General features: G+C 40.8%; 1 protein-coding gene and 1 long non-coding RNA gene across 7 annotated transcripts in view; one reads left to right on the forward strand and one right to left on the reverse strand.

Moving 5' to 3' along the window:
* COLEC12 (collectin subfamily member 12) overlaps positions 1 to 17,029 on the forward strand; it is a 187,466-nt gene extending 170,437 nt beyond the window's left edge. For all 3 annotated transcript variants that reach the window (XM_073790568.1, XM_033837605.2, XM_073790569.1), the window contains 3 exons: positions 413 to 522; positions 7,824 to 7,969; positions 15,574 to 17,029. In XM_073790568.1, coding sequence (XP_073646669.1) covers positions 413 to 522; positions 7,824 to 7,969; positions 15,574 to 15,593 — 276 coding nt within the window. In that variant the 3' untranslated portion in view covers positions 15,594 to 17,029. The remainder of the gene's footprint in view (positions 1 to 412; positions 523 to 7,823; positions 7,970 to 15,573) is intronic.
* The window catches only part of LOC117307688 (uncharacterized), a 73,932-nt gene that overhangs the window by 25,533 nt on the left and 29,152 nt on the right, over positions 1 to 19,247 (reverse strand). The window contains exons 2-6 of one of the 4 annotated variants that reach the window (XR_012325343.1): positions 17,033 to 17,182; positions 5,100 to 5,769; positions 4,647 to 4,801; positions 1,382 to 1,553; positions 516 to 766 (exon numbers count right to left, since the gene is read on the reverse strand). This is a non-coding gene — a long non-coding RNA (uncharacterized lncRNA). Of the gene's footprint in view, positions 1 to 515; positions 767 to 1,381; positions 1,554 to 4,646; positions 4,802 to 5,099; positions 5,770 to 17,032; positions 17,183 to 19,247 lie in introns of those variants that run through there. The other 3 variants (XR_012325344.1, XR_004521546.2, XR_004521545.2) reach the window with 3 other exon arrangements.

Below are 19,247 nucleotides of genomic sequence, written 5' to 3' on the forward strand. Positions count from 1 at the left end.
GCTCAGTGTTGCTGTGGCTGTTACTGTTATTTGAACATGGGAGGGAGGGGTGGTGGAAGGGGGTGGAGCCTGGTGGAATTCATCGAGTGATCTGGATACTTTAAGGGAGAAACAGCGTCACTTAAATATTGCTTATAAGCTTATAAGAGGAAAAAACGTCAAAGCCCCCAAAACAGTGCAAGACAAGTGCAGTCACGAGAGGACAGCAAAAGCAGTGCACAAATTCTGACAAACATCCTTTTTTTTGTGTTTTTTGAGACAGCTTTATCTTATTCAAATCTCATATGCTTCTCTGTTAAAGTCTGATAAACATCCTCTTATAAAGTGTCCTTCTTTTCTAAACATTGAGGGGAAAGTCCCCCAAACATCTGTTCAAGAAATAGTAATGTACCGTTTCTGATTTATTTTTCAGCAATGGATCAAAAAGCAGATGGTAGGGAGAGAGAACTACTGGATCGGCCTCACAGACTCAGAGCAGGAAAACGAATGGAAGTGGCTGGATGGGACATCTCTAGAGTATAAGTGAGTCTCAGAAACTTCCAGATTGCTGGTCAGGCTCTCACTGGTCTATGTTTTCACCTCTTGCCAGACTGACTTCCTACAGTTTCTTCCTGAACGACCTTGTGTCCTACACGTTCCTCAAACTGAGGCTCCAGGTACCAGCTGCATGTTTATATCCATGTAGGGAAATTATGGTTGAGAATCAATATGCTGTAAAAATAGGGGTTTTCTTTTTTCTTTTCATGGAGTGAATATTTTTTCATTTCTATAAAAACAAACAAAACAACAAACAAAATAAACCACCAGACTCATAAAACCACCCAGGATGGCACTTGTGGCCGAGCGTGCTCTTTAAATGCTGCCGTGAAGGCCAAAGAAGCCCCAGGCTCCCCAGCATGGTCCGAGCTCACCAGCCATGTTTCTGACGAGAGCCGGGCACTCCCTTCAGGATGACGCCATCGACGCCCTGACCCCCTCTGTGCTTCTGGCCAGAGTGTGGGGATGAACTACAGGTTGATGACTGTCCTACACACAGAAAGTTCAAGTACACCACAAATGAAGGTGTTTGTGGGATGACCATGTCCTGCCGGCTTGAAGAGTCTCTCTAAGTCCGATGTGACCTGAGTTCTATAAAGGCAGCAACAGAGAAGAGAAGCACTTCACAGAACCTTCTCGGAGCTCCTAGGGGCACAGACATCTCTATGAGCCTCATCCGACCCCGGTGTCCACTCCTGCCCTAATCCTACCCCATGGTCTGAAGAGGACTAAATTGTGCCCACTTAAATTTCACCTCTTTATCCTACTCCTGGTTTGCCTCTAATGGATGTGAAAATATGCGACACACACTGTACCAAATGGAGCAGAACTTATAAAAACCCACCTTTCCTTTGCTGGAGACAGAGAAGGCAGGCCCCGCAGAGGTTCAAGCAGGCGTGTGGGCATCTCGGCTTCAGGACCATGTCCCGAGCGTGGAGGAGCCACAGCATCCTTGGCACCAGGAGAGGAGAAAGCGAGGGTGTTTCAGGTCCAAGACAGCATCACGGGCATCGAGGCTGGAGCAGTAGAGGTCAAGGACAGGGAACAGGGGTTAGAGGGGATGGAGGGGCCAGAGAGAGTTCCTGTGCCTGTCTGTGCATGGGGGTAGACAGGCAGGCTTCTTTATACTTTCAAATCCTCCACGTGAAAAGCATGATTAGAGGATATAGGTGGAAACCAGAATAAGGCCATTTATTTTATTTAAAAAACTTAAAAATTGTGGTAAAATATATATAACATAACAATTACCATTTAAACCATTTTTAAGTGTAGATTCCAGTGTCAACTACATCTACATTGTGTAAACTTCACCACCATCCATCTGCAGAATTTTTTCATCTTCCCAAACTGAAACCCTGTCCACGTTAAATAATAACTCTCTATTCCCCCCAGCCTGTAGTACCTACCCTTCTACTTTCTGTCTCTATGAATTTGACTCCTTTAAGTCACTCATGTATGTGGAATCATTCAGTATTTGTCCTTTTGTAACTGGCTTATTTGACTGAGCATAATGTCTTCGTGGTTCATCCATGCTGTAGCACGTGTCAGAATTTCTTTCCTCTTCAAGGCTCACTAATATTCTATTGTATGGATGGACCACAGTTTGTTTATGCATTCATCCATGGATGGACATGTGGGTTGCTTCCAACTTTTGGCTACTGTGAATAATGCTGCTATGAACACAGATGTGTAAATGTGGGAATTCAGTTTTCAGCACAATCTTAGACCTCATTCCATGTGACCCTTATCACCCCCATGGGAGAGGTGGAAATGATCAGCCTAGAATGGACCTGACCCCCGAGGTGGGGTCACATAGCCAGGCACTGGGTCTATGGTCTTACCATTGTGGGGGGTTTGGGGGGAGTATTTAGAGAAAGACAGTATGTTTATTTTTTATTTTGGCTGTGGGTTGTAGTTGCGATATGCAGGTTCTCGGGATCTTTCATTGTGGCACGCAGGCTCTTTGTTGTGTGGCGCAGGCTTCTCTCTAGTTGTGGCGTGCGGGTTTCTTTTCTCTCTCTAGTTGTGGTGCGTGGGCTCCAGAACACATGGGCTCCATAGTTGCGGCATGCGGGCTCTCTAGCTGAGGTGTGCGAGCTCAGTAGTTGTGGCGCACAGGCTTAGTTGCCCCGTGGCATGTGGATCTTAGTTCCCTGACCAGGGATCGAACCCCGTGTCCCCTGCATTGGCAGGCAGATTGTTTACCACTGGACCACCAGGGAAGTCCCGACAATATATGTTTTTGCTCCTGCAGCCCATCACAAGTGCTGTGCTGGAGCGCACGCTGGAAATTTTGGGTCCATAGCTAGGTTCATCCTACTACAAGGGAGTTCTGGGTGGGGGCTGGCAAAGGCCATTTCTTTTAAAAGAACGACCAAACTTCAAGGTGGAACATTTGAAGATTTTAGGTCTGCTCCAAAGGTGAGCCCCAGACTGCCCCCAGGGCAAATGGATACCTGCCTCCTGGCTCAGCAGACATCCTGTCTGCTCCCTGCGCACCTGTCCTTGTGGGGACGAAGCCACACCACACCCTGGCACTCGGGAATTTGGCCGCCAGCCCGAGAAGGGCATCCAGCACAGCAGATATATGCTTCAGGAGAGTCAAAACAGTTGTGAGAGTTGTCACCTAAAATCGGACCAGTGGTGGGGGGGACTGAAAGACTGAAGGGCTGACTCGTGTTGCCAAGATTTTAGTTGCCCAACTAAGGACATGGGTTTTAAAAATCACCTATCAACGGGGACTTCCCTGGCGGTCCAGTGGTTAAGACTCCACACTTCCAGTGCAGGGGGGCACGGCTTCGATCCCTGGTCAGGGAACTAGGATCCCACATGCTACACAGCACAGGCAAAAAAAAAAAAAAAAATCACCTATCAACAAATCTCAGCACGAAAACAACAAGAATAAAACCAAGAAAAGGCAGTTGGCCATCACACGTACACACAGAGTTGTCCTCATTTTTCTCTTTTCACCACAGACCTGTGAGAACTTCATTCTTGCCCAGCACCAGTCCTCTGACTGGACATTGGGATCCACTGGCCCACAGTCCCATGATAACATTCAGTGAATTATCCTGGAGTGTCCACCATGACCCAGCCTCTGTGCTGGTTTGGAGGATGTTTTCTGGAGTTTGGGGCACAATACGAGCGAGAGTTACTGTTCTTCTACTCATGTAAAAACAGTCTGATTTCCAGGACCCTGTCACAATCAAGAAGACAGACACTCTGACCCTAAATGTGGATACAGTGAAGAGCGGGGCTTCAAAGGAGGTTTGAAAGCTCTCCTCTCAGTAATTAATAGAACAAGTATTGAAGAGATAGAAAAACCAAGAGGGATATAGCAGACACTATCAACTAACTTGACTTCATTGATATTTATGGGACTTTTCACCCAACAACTATAAATACACATTCTTTTCAAGTGCGTATGGTATGTTCACCAAGATCAACTATGGGCTGGGTCATCAAACAAGTCTCCATAAATTTAAAAGCGCTGGAATTATGTAGTGTATGTTCTCTCACCAAAACAAAATTGAATTAGAAATCAATAACAAAAAGATATCTGTAAAATCACCAAATATTTGGAAATTAAAGACACACTTCTAAATAACCCATGGAGCAAAGGAGAAACCACAAAGGAAATTTGCAAATGTTTCAAAGACAAAACATATCAAAATCTGTGAGATGCAGCTAAAACAGTATATAGAGGGGCATTTATAGATTTAAAATGCTTATATTAGAAAAATATTTTAAAGTTGAAAATTAATGATCTAAGCTTCTACTTTATGAGGGTAGAATAAGAAATGCAAATTAATCCCAAAGCAAGCAAAAGGAAGGAAATAATAATGACTGGAAAGCAATGAAATAGAAAACAGACAAACCAGGGAGAAGACCAGTGAAATCAGGAGCATGTCAAAGCTGGTCTTTCTACTCTTGATGGAATAAATGTCAGTGTGTCATTTGGCAAAGGTCATCACTGTCAGTGGAGACTGCCTGGAAGGCACGGGGCAGTCAAACACACATGGGATGGAGACTCTGCCCACTTGCTCAAAGCAGAACTGTAAGGGAGCCTTTGAAGGCCTTTCCTGCCCACCCTGCTTGCAGTTGCCCACCTTAGATCACCAGAGATGTGCTGTGCTTCCTGAGAGTCTCCCAAAACACACTTGAAGCTCCTCTCTTCCTCTTGTCCACTTCTTGGTCCCCTGCACAGGATATCATTTAACGGGAGCATGCTGTCAAGTTACGAGTAACAGCTTTCATCTCTGCACTGCAAAGACAAAACATGGGTTGCCCTTCTGTCCACACAGATGGCTACACGTAATATTATATACTACATTTTTAGAATATAGAACCGTAGAATGGTAAGGACCAGAAGGGAACCTTTGGCGTCATCTACTTCAATACTCACTCGCTCTGGTCATGCCTCATGTTTGTATCAGTGGCACTGGCTTTGGCCACTAGAGAGAAATCTTCCACTGTTCAGACCTCTATAGCGGGAGAAAATTCTACAGCAAAGAAACACTTCTCACTACTAAGATTTTCCTGTTTTGAGGCCAGGCTCTTACCAGCAGAAGTTTCTTGGCCATGAAGGCTCAGTCAATCTTGTGGTTGATGAGAAATACGAAGTTGTGAGAGTTGGAAGGGGCTGTTCCCAAAATTGAGAGTTTGTGCTCTACCTCCATTAGTATAAACCCAGAATCCTGGGGGTTGTTTCACACCCACTGGCTGAGGTGCTTGCGATGATTCCAGCTCCCTGGAAGAGGGAGTCCCGATGCTTCCATGGTCCCCAGTGTACTCAAAATACAGTGTCCAAGTACATACACACGTTGCTACCCAACCACTTCTGTGACGTGTATGTTATAATGTGGCATTCAAGGATCTGGCGCCCAGGTTTCAGCCATTCTTCTTTCCAGAATCTACCTATGAATGAGGTTTAGGCAACATTTAAGCTGAAATTCTCCAAAATATATACATTCTATTTATCTGACACGTTCTGCTCTATTACAAGCATGCAGACTGGGGGGATTTGCCACAAATCATTCCATGTGATTTTAGCTTTTCCAAAGAGATGCTGTGAGACTTAGTCTTTGAGACAAATTCCTCCTGCAGCCTGGCTTCAGGCTACTCCACCGCACATCCATGCTGGTCCCACCTGAGTCACTCCACTCACAGCCACCTTCTACCTTTAGTCCTGAAGGATTGCTTTAAGCACTGCATGTGAAGAATTCCAGTGACCTGGAAAAAAACGAATGGAGGATGGTGATAAAGACCATCTCCTTTCTTATCAAGCAGTTCTCTTTTTGTCTCATCTGTAAATCCCTTTTATCTACTCAAAAGGGCAAGGAAATACAAGGGGAAAATATTAAACAGATCTTCTATCAGAATTCCTATTTATGCAATTTCCCAACTAACTGGGAGATAAAGAATATTAAATGTCCTGTCAGTATGCATCGAGAATCACAATCTCAAATTTGATAAACAAAATTGGAATGGAACCCCCTCGTATAACTACAGAAATGAGCAATGTGTACACCAACAACATCAAACTGCCCAGGCATTGTTGACATTTCCGGGAGGGTCCTTCGAGGTGGAAACACACACACAAAAAAGCTTGCCTGAAAGTTTCCTTCATCTTCATCTCTTTCTGGCATCACTGTGACAGTCTGAGGGTTTTACCTCATTTGTTTCTTGCCTGTGATATAATTTCTGAGAGGGCTGGGACTCTATTCTCCACAGTGCCGTGTTGCCATCAGCTAGCATTATTTATCCCTGGCACATAGCTGGTGCTCTGTGAATATCTGTCGAATGAATGAGTTAACAAATGACTATTTCTGACTTCCACCTGAGTATCGTCCCACATTTACTCTCATCAGTTGATGGTTTCATCTAAATTATCTCTTCATCACTAGATTTATTTAAGTGAGTTCACTTCATTTTATAAAACATCGCAAAATATACAGTTGGCTTGGGGGAGTCCATGCTACCTTGTTACATCCTTTAACTGTAAATTTCAACTCTCCTTTCCCATCGCCCTGATTTTTGCTGGTCTTGTCATCGAAAGAAGTAGGACAACATGGGCTCTGTCCCCAGGTGACCCTGGTAAGAGCCTGGCCTCAGAAAAGGAAAATCTTAGTAGTGAGAAGTGTTTCTTTGCTGTAGAACTTTCTCCTGCTATCAGGGTCTGTACAGTGGAAGATTTCTCTCTAGCGGCCAAAGCCGCAGCCACTCTGATACGAACATGAAGCATGGACCAGAGTGAGTTATTATTAGATGATGCTGGTTGGGTAATGAGTCATCGTTTATGGGAAGCACTTCCTGCTGCAGATGTTTTTTCGGACCCTCCGCACGAGGCAAGCTTGTCCTCTTAGGAGGTAACCACAAGCTTCTGTGCAAAGACCTGGTTCTCGGAGAAGACGTAGTCTTTCAAGTTTTGAGTCTTGGAAGCACATCTAATTTATTGCTTGGAAATAGAGTCAGAAACAGCAAACGCTGGCAAAGGGGTGCTTTAAGCAGCAGCATGCAAGTTAAGCCCCAAATGAGCTCATCCTAAAGAAAACTTGTTTTAAAGACTTTAATCTCTCTCCCAAAAAAGGCAGTGAGATGTATTAAGTCATTTTCAGTAAGAATAAATTACTATTTCTTTCTATAGCAATTAACTATCTACAACTTAGCCAGAAAACCATAACCAAGTGTTTATAATTGTAGGTTCTTGTAAGTGTATATCAAGCGTCTTTCACTCTCTCTGCCTGACTCTGACTTGTTAGAGACAAGATATCAGAACGTACGAGGTTCCCTCTGGGTTCTTCCAAGAATGTGTGTGTGTGTGTGTGTGTGTGTGTGTGTGTGTGTGTGTGTGTGTGTGTGTGTGTGTGTGTGTGTGTGTGTGTGTGTGTGTGTGTGTTCGTTCCTCAGAATGCATACACATTCACACACAGATATACACCCACGTGCCCAGCAGTCAGCATTCCAGTGCACGTTAGAAAGCTGTCATTCATCTAACTGTGTTGGAGACAGATTTACTCTCTCAGCAATGTGATGAAGCAGCTCAGTGAGCTGATTGCACTGTGGCAATGATAACAAGCCTGCAGGGAGATGCTGCATAACACAGTGCTCTGCAAAACAGCTGCTTATTCTGAATCCAAGTGTGCACAGCTTTTTAAACAGTGCATTTTCATTCCCAGACAAATGACAGGCCTTGGTTTTGTTTTTTACATTTCTCTGCTGCTCTTGGGTAAAGAAAACTTCTCTGTGACTTTGCAAATAATACTTGATTTCTGTTTTCTTAAAAGAAATTGGAAAGCTGGACAGCCAGATAACTGGAGTCATGGCCATGGGCCTGGAGAAGACTGTGCTGGGCTGATTTATGCTGGGCAGTGGAACGACTTCCAATGTGAGGACATCAATAACTTCATTTGCGAAAAAGACAGGGAGACAGGTAAGCAGCAGAGGGGATTTAAGAGAGAGCCGCTGAGCTTATATCTTATTAAAGGGCAAGAGGTGATGAGTATAAGGGATCTGAATGTAGGCTCGGTAATCGGGTTCCAGTCCTGGTTCTGCCATTTACTAGCTGGGCAAGCTATTAACCTCAGGGAAATAATAATATCTTCTTAATGGGGTTGTTGTGAGGACTTAAATAAGTTAATAAATGTGCCTAATGTAGAGGAAGTACTCAATAAATATTAGACTAAAAGGCCTAGGTCATTACCTTATAATATTGTCAGTCAATTGTTATTTAACATATGGCACCAGTGTTAAGTCTTTTTCATAGAGTTCCAGGCACGGATAATTCAGGTGGCCAAGCATTCAATTCCACATGTATTTATTGAGCATTTACTATGGGCCAGATGCTGTGCTAGATAATGTAGGGATATAGTTTCCCCACCTCCTTATAAGCTCATAAGCCTAAGAGGCATTTGGAGATTCTTTTTTTCATTTCAAAAGGTACTTATGTAAAGCTTCATTAAATACATGACCCTCTTCAGGACATAGCATCTTAGTTTTCTTCATCAGAACTACATTTGAAAGTTTGTGGTGGGGGAAGGAGGAAATGGGGGTGAATGGTAATAGGTATGGGTTTCTTTTAGGGGTGATGAACATGTTCTAAAATATTAGATAGTTCTAAACTCTACAACCTTGTGAATATTATGTAATTCTATCTCATAAAGTCTTTCTTTTGAAAGTTGGTGGGAGACCTTGAAGGGCAGGCACTATCTTTGTGCTCTCCCTCTGCTGTGCTCCACAGCACCAGTATCACCCCAAGGGGAGCTTCTACACACGTCTGATGCCCAGTGTTTTGCAGCTGCCACCCAGGGAACACCCCTGGATCTCCTGGCTCTAGTGGCCAGTGAGCTTGCATTCCTGGGTCCCATGAGACTATAACAAACAAATCATTCTTGGCCAGCTGCTCTCCCCAGGGGACTGTGCAGACAGCAAACTGAATCATACCCCCAGTATTTCTGTGAAAGAGGCCTATTTGCTTGTCCTGGAGCTTCAGCAAGAGGGGTAGGCTTCTGGTTTGGCTCATCTAGGGACCTACTGAGGTGCCCTCCAGGGACAAAGGCTGGTGGATGCCATCTTTGTGACCTCCCTCTGCCTCGTGACAGGGTGCAGGTAGCTCCCAGGATGGAGCTTGTACACTTGTCTGGCACCCTGATTTTTGCAACAACTGTGCAGGAGACACTTCTAGGTCACCCAGTTCTGGTGGCCAGTGGGACATACCTTTCAGTCCCATAAGACTATAAATATTTGCATATTTTAAAAGCTGCTGCCTGAAGGTCTAGTTTCTAATCAGCAAGACTCTAGTTGCTGACTGAGATCCTCCCCTTTGGGGCACTGACAAGTCTTGGCACACTCAAATGCTAGGAGCCACTAAAAATAAAAAAGGCTGCTTGAACAATCACAGTGGTTTGAAGGACAAGCAAGAGCTAGGGCAGGACTGAAAGATAAGGTTCATTCCTACAAGATGCCACTCCCTCAAGACTGGGAAAGAGGGTTGTTTTATCTAGTTTGACAACACAGAGAGTCAAGCAAAATGAAGAAAGATACATATGTTCTGAATGAAAGAACAAGATAAAACCTTATAAAAAGTCCTTAATGGAGATAAGTGATGTACCTATTAAAAAGTTCAAAATAATAGTTATAAAGATGCTCACACTGAACTCGGCAGAAGAATAGATGAACACAGTTAGAACTTCAATAAAGAGATAGAAAATATAAGAAAGTACCAAATAGAAGTTACAGAGCTGAAGAATACAATAACTGAACTGGAAAATATATACTAGTAGGGTTCAGTAGCAGACTAGATGAAGCAGAAGAAAGGATCAGTGAGCTCAAAAGCAGGGCAGTGGAACACACCCAGTGGAGAAGCAAAAAGAAAAAAGAATGAAAAAACGTGAAGATAGTTTAAGGTACTTATGAGACAACGTGAGGTGGTCCAACATTCACATTATAGGGGCCCAGAAGGAGAAGAGAGGGGTAAAGGGGCAGAAACTTCTTGAAGAAATAATGGCTGAAAACTTCCCCAACCTTGGGAAGGAAACAGACATCCAAACCCAGGAAACCCAGAGTTCCAAATAGGAGGAACCCAAAGAGACCCACACCAAGACACATTACAATTAAAATGTCAGAAGTTAAAGACAAGGAGAGAATCTTAAAAGCAGCAAGAGAAAAATAACTTGTTACATACAAGGGAACCCCTATGGACTGTCAGCTGATTTTTCAGCAGAAACTTGGCAAGCCAAAAGGGAGTGGAATGGTTTTATTAAAAGTGTTCAAAGAAAAAACCTTGCAGTTAAGAATACTCTACCCAGCAAAGTTATCCTTCAGAATTGAAAGAGAGAGAGAGTTTTCCAGACAAGCAAAACCTAAAGGAGTTCACCACCACTAGACCAGCCTTACAAGAAATGTTAAAGAGGCTTCTTTACACTGAAAAGAAAGGGTGCTAATTAAAAACAGGGAAACATATGAAAGTATAAATCTCACTGGTAAATGTCAAAATATATTTACCTTTACATATATATAGTAAAATTCAGAATACTCTAATGTTGTAAAGGTAGTGGATTAACACTTATAAAGCTAGTATAAAGGTTAAGAGACAAAAGTAATAAAAATAACTATAACTACAATGATTTGTTAAGGGATACACAAGATTAAAAGATATAAATTGTGACATCAAAAACATAAAATGGTGTGGGGGCAGGGAGTAAAAACACAGAGTTTTAGAATGCATTCAAACTTAAGCTGTTATTAAAATAGACTATTATAAATATAAATTGTTATACGTAAGCCTCATGATAACCACAATGCAAAAACCTATAGTAGATATATAAAAGATAAATAGAAAGGAATCTAAGCCTACCACTACAGAAAATCATCAAGTCACAAAGGAAGAGAGCAAGAGAAGAAGAAACAGAGGAACTACAAAACAGCCAGAAAACAATTAACAAAATGGCAAGTAATACATATCTTTTAATAATTATTTTAAACATAAATGGACTACATTCTCCAGTCAAAAGACATAGAATGGCTGAATGGATAAAAATACAAGACCCGTCTATATGCTGCCTACAAGAGACTCACTTCAGATGAAGGATACACACAGACTGAAAGTGAAGATGTAAAAAGATATTCCATGCAAACGGAAACACAAAGAAAGATGGGGTAGCTATATTTATATCAGACATAATAGGCTTTAAAACAAAGACTGGAATAAGAGACAAAGAAGGTCATTACATAGTGATAAAGGAATCAATCCAACAAGAGTATATAACATTTGTAAATATTTATGCACCCAACATAGGAGCACCTAAGTAAAAAAAAGCAAATATCGACAGACCTAAAGGGAGAAATAGACAGCAGTACAGTATTAGTACCCCACTTTCATCAGTGAATAGATCATCCAGACCAAAAAATCAATAAGGAAACATTGGCCTTAAATGGCACATTAGATCAGGTGGACCTAACTGATAGAAAAAATCCCATCCAAAAGCAACAGAATACACATTCTTCTCAAGTGTACATGGAACATTCTCCAGAATATATCATGTTAGGCCACAAAAAAAAAGTCTCAATAAATTTAAGAAGATTGATTTCTAGCCTCATACCATTGTGACTGGAAAAGATGCTTGATATGGCTTCAATCACAAGAAGAAAACTGGAAAAATCACAAATATAAGGAGATTAAACAACATGCTACTGAACAACCAGTGGGTCAAGGAAGAAATCAAAAAGGAAGTAAAAAATATAGTGAGACAAATGAAAATGCAACATACCAAGACTTATGGGATGTAGCAAAGCAGTTCCAGGAGGGAGGTTCATAGCAATACATCCTATATCAAGAAAAAAAGATCTCAGATAACCTAACCTTACCCCTCAAGGAACTAGAAAAAGAACAAATGAAGCCCAAAGTTAGTTGAAGGAAGGAAATAAAGATCAGAGTGGAAATAAATGAAATAGAGACTAAAAAGATAATAGAAAAGATTAATGATAGAGCTGGTATTTGAAAGATAAACAAAATCAACAAACTTTTAGCTAGATTTACCAAGAAAAAAATATGGGCTCAAATATATGCAATCAGAAATGAGAGAGGAGACACTGTAACCGGTATCACAGAAATACAAAGATCACTATGAACAATTATACACCAACAAATTGGACAATCTATGAGAAATAAATTCCTAGAAACATACCATCTACAAAGAAATGAATCATGAAGAAATAAAAAAATCTGAACAGACCAATTACTAGTAAAGAGATTGAATAAGTAATCAAAAACCTCCCAATAAACAAAAGTCCAGGGCCAGATGGCTTCATTAGTGAATTCTACCAAACGTTTAAAGAAAAATTAATACCAATCCTTCTCAAACTCTTCCAAAAAATAGAAGAGGAGGAAACACTTCCAAACTCATTTTATGAGGCCAGCATTACCCTGATACCAAAGCCAGACAAGGACACTACAAGAAAAGAAAATTACAGGCCAATATCCTTGATGAACTATAGATGTAAAAATCCTCAACAAAATATTAGCAAACTGAATTCAACAATACAGTAAAAGAATTACATGCCATGATCAAGTGGGATTTATTTCAGGGATATAAGGATGGTTTAACATCCATAAATCAATCAATGAGATACACTACATTAACAGAATGAAAGAAAAAAATCATATATCATCTCAATAGATGCAGAAAAGCATTTGACAAAATTCAGTGTTCATTTATGATAAAAAAAAAAACCACTCTCAAATGGATTCCCTGTAGAGGGAAACTCTCTATAGAGGGTCTGTGACAAGCCCACAACTAACATCATACTCAATGGTGAAAAGCTGAATACTTTTGTTCTAAGATCAGGAACAAGACAAGGATGCCCACTCTCACCACTTTTATTCAGCATAGTATTGGAAATCCTAGCCAGAGCAATTAGGCAAAAAAAAAAAAGGCATCCAAATCAGAAAGGAAGAAGTAAAACTGTCGCTATTTGCAGGTAACATGATATTTTATATATAGAAAACCCTAATGGCTCCACCAAAAAAAAAAAAATGTTAGAACTAATAAATGAATTCTGTAAAGTCGTAGGACACAAAAATCAATGTACAAAAATATGTTGTGTTCCCATACACTATAACAAACGATCAGAAAGAGAAATTAGGGAAACAATACCATTTGCAGTTGCATCAAAAAGGAAAAAAATACCTAGGAATAAATTTACCCAAGGAGGTGAAAGACCTATACACTGAAAACTATAAGACATTGATGAAAGAAACTGAAGAAGACCCAAATAAATAGAAAGATATTCTGTGTTCATGGATTGGAAGAATATTGTTAAAATGTCCATACTATCCAAAGCAATCTACAGATCCAATGCAATCCTTAGAAAAATTCCTATGGCATTTTTCACAGAAATAGAACAAACAATCCTAAAATTTGTATGGACCATGAAAGACCCCAAATAGCCAAAGTAATCTTGAGAACGAAGAGCAAAGCTAGACACAGTCCCTGATTTCAAAATATATTACAAAGCTACAGGGATCAATACAGTGTGGTAGTGGCATAAAAACAGATACATAGATCAGTGAAACAGAATATATATAACCCAGAAATAAATCCATACATATGGATTATTGGTCAACTAACTTATGATAAAGGAGCCAAGAATATACAGTGGGGAGAGGACAATCTCTTCAATAAATGCTGTTGAGAAAACTGGACAGCCACATGCAAAAGAATGAAACTGGACCACTCTCTTATACCATACACAAAAATAAGCTCAAAATGGGTGAAAGACTCAAATGTAAGACCTGAAACCATAAAATTCCTGGAAGAAAACATAGGTGATAATCTCCTTGATATTGATCTTGGCAATGATTTTTTGGATCTGACAAACAAAAGCAAAAATAAGCAAGTGTGACTACATCAAACCATAAAGCTTCTGCAAAGCAAAGAAAACCATCAACAAATGAAAAGTCGGCTTACTGAATGGGAAAAAATATCTGCAAATCATAGAACTGATAAGGTGCTAATATCCCAAATATATGAAAAATTCACACAACTCAATAGCAAAACACCAAACAATCCCATTGAAAAATGGTCATAAAATCTGAACAGACATTTTTCCAAAGAAGACATACAGACGGCCAACAGGTACATGAAAAGCTGCTCAACATCCCTAATCATCAAGGAAATGCAAACCACAATGAGATATCACCTCACACCTGTCAAAATGGTCATTATAGAAAAGACAAGAAATAACAAGTGTTGGTGAGGATGTGGAGAAAAGGGAACACTTATGCACTGTTGGTGGGAATGTAAATTGGTGCAGCCACTATGGAAAAACAGTATAGAGGTTCCTCAAAAAATTAAAAATATAATAGAACTACCATATGATCCAGCAATTCCACTTCTAGGTATTCATCTGAAGAAACAAAAACATTAACTTCAAAAGATATATGTACCCTTATGTTCATTAGAGCATTATTTACAATATGGAAGCAGTCTAAGGGTCCATCAATAGATGAATGGGTAAAGAAAATGCAGTATATAAATACAATGGAATATTATTATTCAGCCATAAAAAAGAATGAAATATTGCCATTTGTGACAACATGGATTAACCTTGAGGGCATTATGCTAAGTGAAATAAGTCAGAGACAGACACCATATGATCGCACTTATATGGAACCTTATAAAAAAAAAATGGAACTCATAGATACAGAAAACAGCTGGTTGCCAGAGGCGGAGAGTGGTGGGGTGTACAAAATGGGTGAAGGGGCTCAAAAGGTATAAACATCTAGTTATAAAATAAATAAGGCATGGTAATGTAATGTCATGTACAGCATGGTGACTATAGTTAATAATCCTGTTACATATCTGAAAGTTGCTAAAAGAGTAAATCTTAAAAATTCTCATCACAACAACAACAACAAAACTATAACTACATGTGGTAGTGGACGTTAACTAGACTTACCGTGGTGATCATTTTGCAATATATACAAATTTGGAATCATGTACACTTGAAACTAACATGTTATATGTCAATTTTATCTCAATTTTTAAAAACAAAGTTGATGACAAAAATATATTTTGCTCAAATTATTTTTGACAGTAACTGGGGCACAAATTATGCATTTATCCATTCCAACAGTCATGTATTGAAAACCTCTAGTGTGTCAAGCACTCGTCCAAGTGCTAGAGGTCTCCAGACACGTAAGGAACTCCCATCCTGGTCAGTTTCAGGAAAAGAACACAAATATCTCAACAAGAGATTACAGTAGAGGGTGACAAGTGACCCAGATTTGTCATTTGTTAGCCTTCTTTGGCCATTTGGGATTTGAGTTGGGACTAGGATTCCCCAAAATAGGCTCTTTCAAAGTGAATTTTACCTTTTATTTAATCTGAGTAAGAATTTCTAGGCATTTATTTGAAAAAATAATTATTGAACGATGTATTTGGAATGTTTCCTATAAAAACACGTTCCTTTTTTGAATTATACATTAACATTGTTCTTTAAGAAAAACTAACACCCATCCTTTTTCCTTTCTTTTAGTACCATCACCTGCATTATAATGGACTGTGATATAATAATAAGAACAAATTTTCGGACAGTTCTCAAAGGCAAAAGATACTTCTTCCTCATTGCATCACCTTCTCACCAGATTGAAAAAAAGCACTGAAAACCAATTACTGAAAAAATTGACAGCCAACGTTCTTTACCATCTGCCATTACTTAAGGACTTGGGAACGAAAGTGTTCCCCCAGTATGATACATTGATTTTCAGTATGCAAATGGACTGAATCACATAGATTTTTCTCAGCCAGTAATCGTACAGTTATGCAAATCATGTCTTCCAGAGTATGGAATGCTCCAATCAGAAAAAAGATTATCATTGGTTGTTGAGCTTTAGGAAGAACTGAAAACGTATACTGTGTAAACAGTACCTTACATTTCTAAAATCCCACATGTAGGAAAAATATGCAGACATACAGATATATAGGTCAACTTTTAGTAACAATATGAAATATACTTAAAGAGCTTTTAAAACTTTGTATTTTTGTACAAAATATTTGCCTTTTTACAATTTTTTTCTTTTTTTTTTTGTTATTTTACCATTATAGTACATGAAGCCAAAGAAAACAATAATGGTACTAATAAAAACTCATAGGGTTTCTTGTCAGATTTAATTCTACACAGTGGCAAAGAATTTTTTTCAGTTGTGGTTTAAAAAAATAATTAAATATGTGTGTATATGTGTATTTTTTAATGTATCATTTCCTCAGAGGAATCAATCACTTGAAATGTCTAAGAAGTGTCCTTGCAGATTTTGCCAGTGTAGGTCAAGCCTGAGCATATGTGTGGCTCAGTCAAGTGGGCCATGCATCAAGCCCATCACCAGCCGAGACTCTTGCTGTGTGTCTGCCAGGCTCAGAGGAAGTGGTCAACTCAGGATGTGCTTTTACTTCATTTTGGCGGAGTCAGGGGTGGTGGAGAGGCATCTGTTGGGAAGGGCAGAGCACCTGAATCTGGCTATCTAGAAGGTCCTGTTTTATGGCTGAGGTATGAATATACTTGGTATCAGACCCATACCAGAGCTGATATTAAATGTCAGGAAAGTATGGCATCACATCGGCCAAAGGCAGAGATGCTAGAAAGATGGGGACAGCTATACACTACCTGGAAAGTTTATGTTTTCTTCAGTCAGATTCCAAAAAATCCGTAATTCCAAGGCACATGCATGATGAAATGCAAGAATAAAATCTTGGCCACTATGTTGAACTCTTGCAAAGAACCTTTTGTCTGAGCCCATCTACCTTCTACTCCTTGACTTGCCATTGAAAAGTCTAACATGAAATGTGCTGAAAACAGGCTTAGATGTAACTGATGCTCAAAGGTAAGATTTCCATCCAACAGATTCCCTCTCCTCTCCTCCCAAGGAGCTCCCCAGCAGTGCTGCTACCTATCCCACATACAATGGTAAAAGAATAAAGACAGAGTTTGATTTTCACACCTGCAGCTGTGTGGACTGTGTTGTCTTGCCCTGGTCACTGTTCATGCCATCTCTGCAGCCCAGGAATGGTCACCTCCTCAGCACCTTTATGCCCTGCTGTCCTGTCCATGTAGTCTGGTCGGGCTGGTAGGACCCGCTGTCATCTGGGCCCTATGACACAAGACAGGCACTGGACTCTGGTACCTCTTCAGGCTCAAGACCTTCTATAGACTAAACTCTATCCTCTTTTTCATCCTCTTCTGGTTTCTTAGGTGTCAATTAAGATTCATGTTCAGAAGCAACTTGAACGTCTGATGCCATGCTCAGAAGAGAATGGTGCTGGCTCCCACAGCTGAGGGTGTTCCTAATAACAACTTACCCAGTGCTTATCATTTGTCAGGCTTCAAGCAGATGATCTCATGTCATCCTCCCAACAGCCCTAAAAAGTAGGCCTTACTACTCTCCCCATCTTATAGAGGGGAGCACTCAGGGAGGTGATGTCATTTCCTGGGTCACATCATCACCAAGGAATGAGGCAGGATTCAGACTCGAGCTTTGAAAATGTTCTAATTTTCTTTAGGAAGCAGGGTTCGTCTTAACACAGTAAAATCAGATGAAAATCACACATTACCAGATGCCTCATGTACTCCTCTGTATATTTAGCTATTTATACACCATGTTTCTATTCACCTACTCACCACTGATGCCCTTCTGGGAGGAGAGTTTTGGTAAAATGTCATGAGGTCCTCAAGCACTTGAGTTGCTATGAGAAGATGGAAACTTTTTCTTTTTAAATGACTCTTGAAAGAATGAGTGCACAACCAGAAAGAAAAAAACCCTTTCTTTTCCTCTTCATGAGCAGCGTTCACCAGGTCTTCCCATATCCTTCCAATTTTAGCAGTTAGAGTTTAAAGCAGACAACAAATAGTAAGACCTGCTCCCATTTTAAAAATCAGATGTTTAAGGAAATAGAAAGCTACATAAGTCATATATCCCTGGGACTTCCCTGGTGGTGCAGTGGTTAAGAATCTGCCTGCCAATGCAGGGGACATGGGTTCGAGCCCTGGTCTGGGAAGATCCCACATGCTGCAGAGCAACTAAGCCCGTGTGCCACAACTATTGAGCCTGCGTTCTAGAGCCCATGAGCCACAACTACCGAAGCCCTCGCACCTACAGCCTGTGCCCCGAAACAAGAGAAGCCACTGCAATGAGAAGCCCGTGCACCACAACGAAGAGTAGCCCCCGCTCACTGAAACTAGAGAAAGCCTGCACACAGCAATGAAGACCCAACGCAGCCAATCAAACAATCAATCATATATCCCTATATAAATCAGGTAACAATATTAAGCATGTGTATTTTGCCTCAGATGACAAAACTGATCTCTTGAAAAATGAAGTATGTTAACTCATTCATGGCTCAAAGAAGTCCAATAATAATAATAAAAGTTTAAATATATTTAGCACTTTCACATACATTACCTCTTCCAACCTTGGTGCAAAACCTTTCTCTCTACTTTAGGAATGAGGACACTGAGGCTAATTTGAAGACTTGCCCGTTGCCCACATCACTGTCATGCAAATCTGATCAGGTTCCTCCTTCTTATGTCCCTAAGTCTAAGTCCATTCTAACCCTTACCCCCAGTTTAAAATCTTCTGAGTTGCCTGCAGGACATACATGCAGGGGAGATAAGGGCCTTGTGACCAGGTCCTCAGCTGCACCTCCAGCCTCCCCTCCAGCTGCAACCCTGCCCTCCCTTGCCATGTGCCAGAACAGCCTTGCAAGCCACCTGCAATTTCCTCCATGTTCTTTCTTACCCCCATACTTTACCTGAACTTCCCTTCCCTACCTTTGTTACCTGGAAAGTACCTCCTTTAAGATACAGCTCAAGCATCACTTCTAGCCCAAATCCTTTCAAAACAAATGCACCCTGAAGGAAGAGCTGATTCTTCCATGCCAAACGCTACACACAAGTGCTCCGGATAACATGGAGGAAAACCCACACACTGTGTTAGATGATCTACAGATTAGCTGAGAGGCCTAAATATTACTGAATTAAAAAGAGAAAGGTGGGCTTCCCTGGTGGCGCAGCGGTTGGGAATCCACCTGCCAATGTAGGGTACACGGGTTTGAGCCCTGGTCCGGGAAGACCCCACATGCTGTGGAGCGACTAAGCCCGTGTGCCACAACTACTGAGACTGTGCTCTAGAGCCCACGAGCCACAACTACTGAGCTCAC

The sequence above is a fragment of the Tursiops truncatus genome, chromosome 13, assembly GCF_011762595.2.
Source record: "Tursiops truncatus isolate mTurTru1 chromosome 13, mTurTru1.mat.Y, whole genome shotgun sequence".
Classification (NCBI taxonomy): domain Eukaryota; kingdom Metazoa; phylum Chordata; class Mammalia; order Artiodactyla; family Delphinidae; genus Tursiops; species Tursiops truncatus.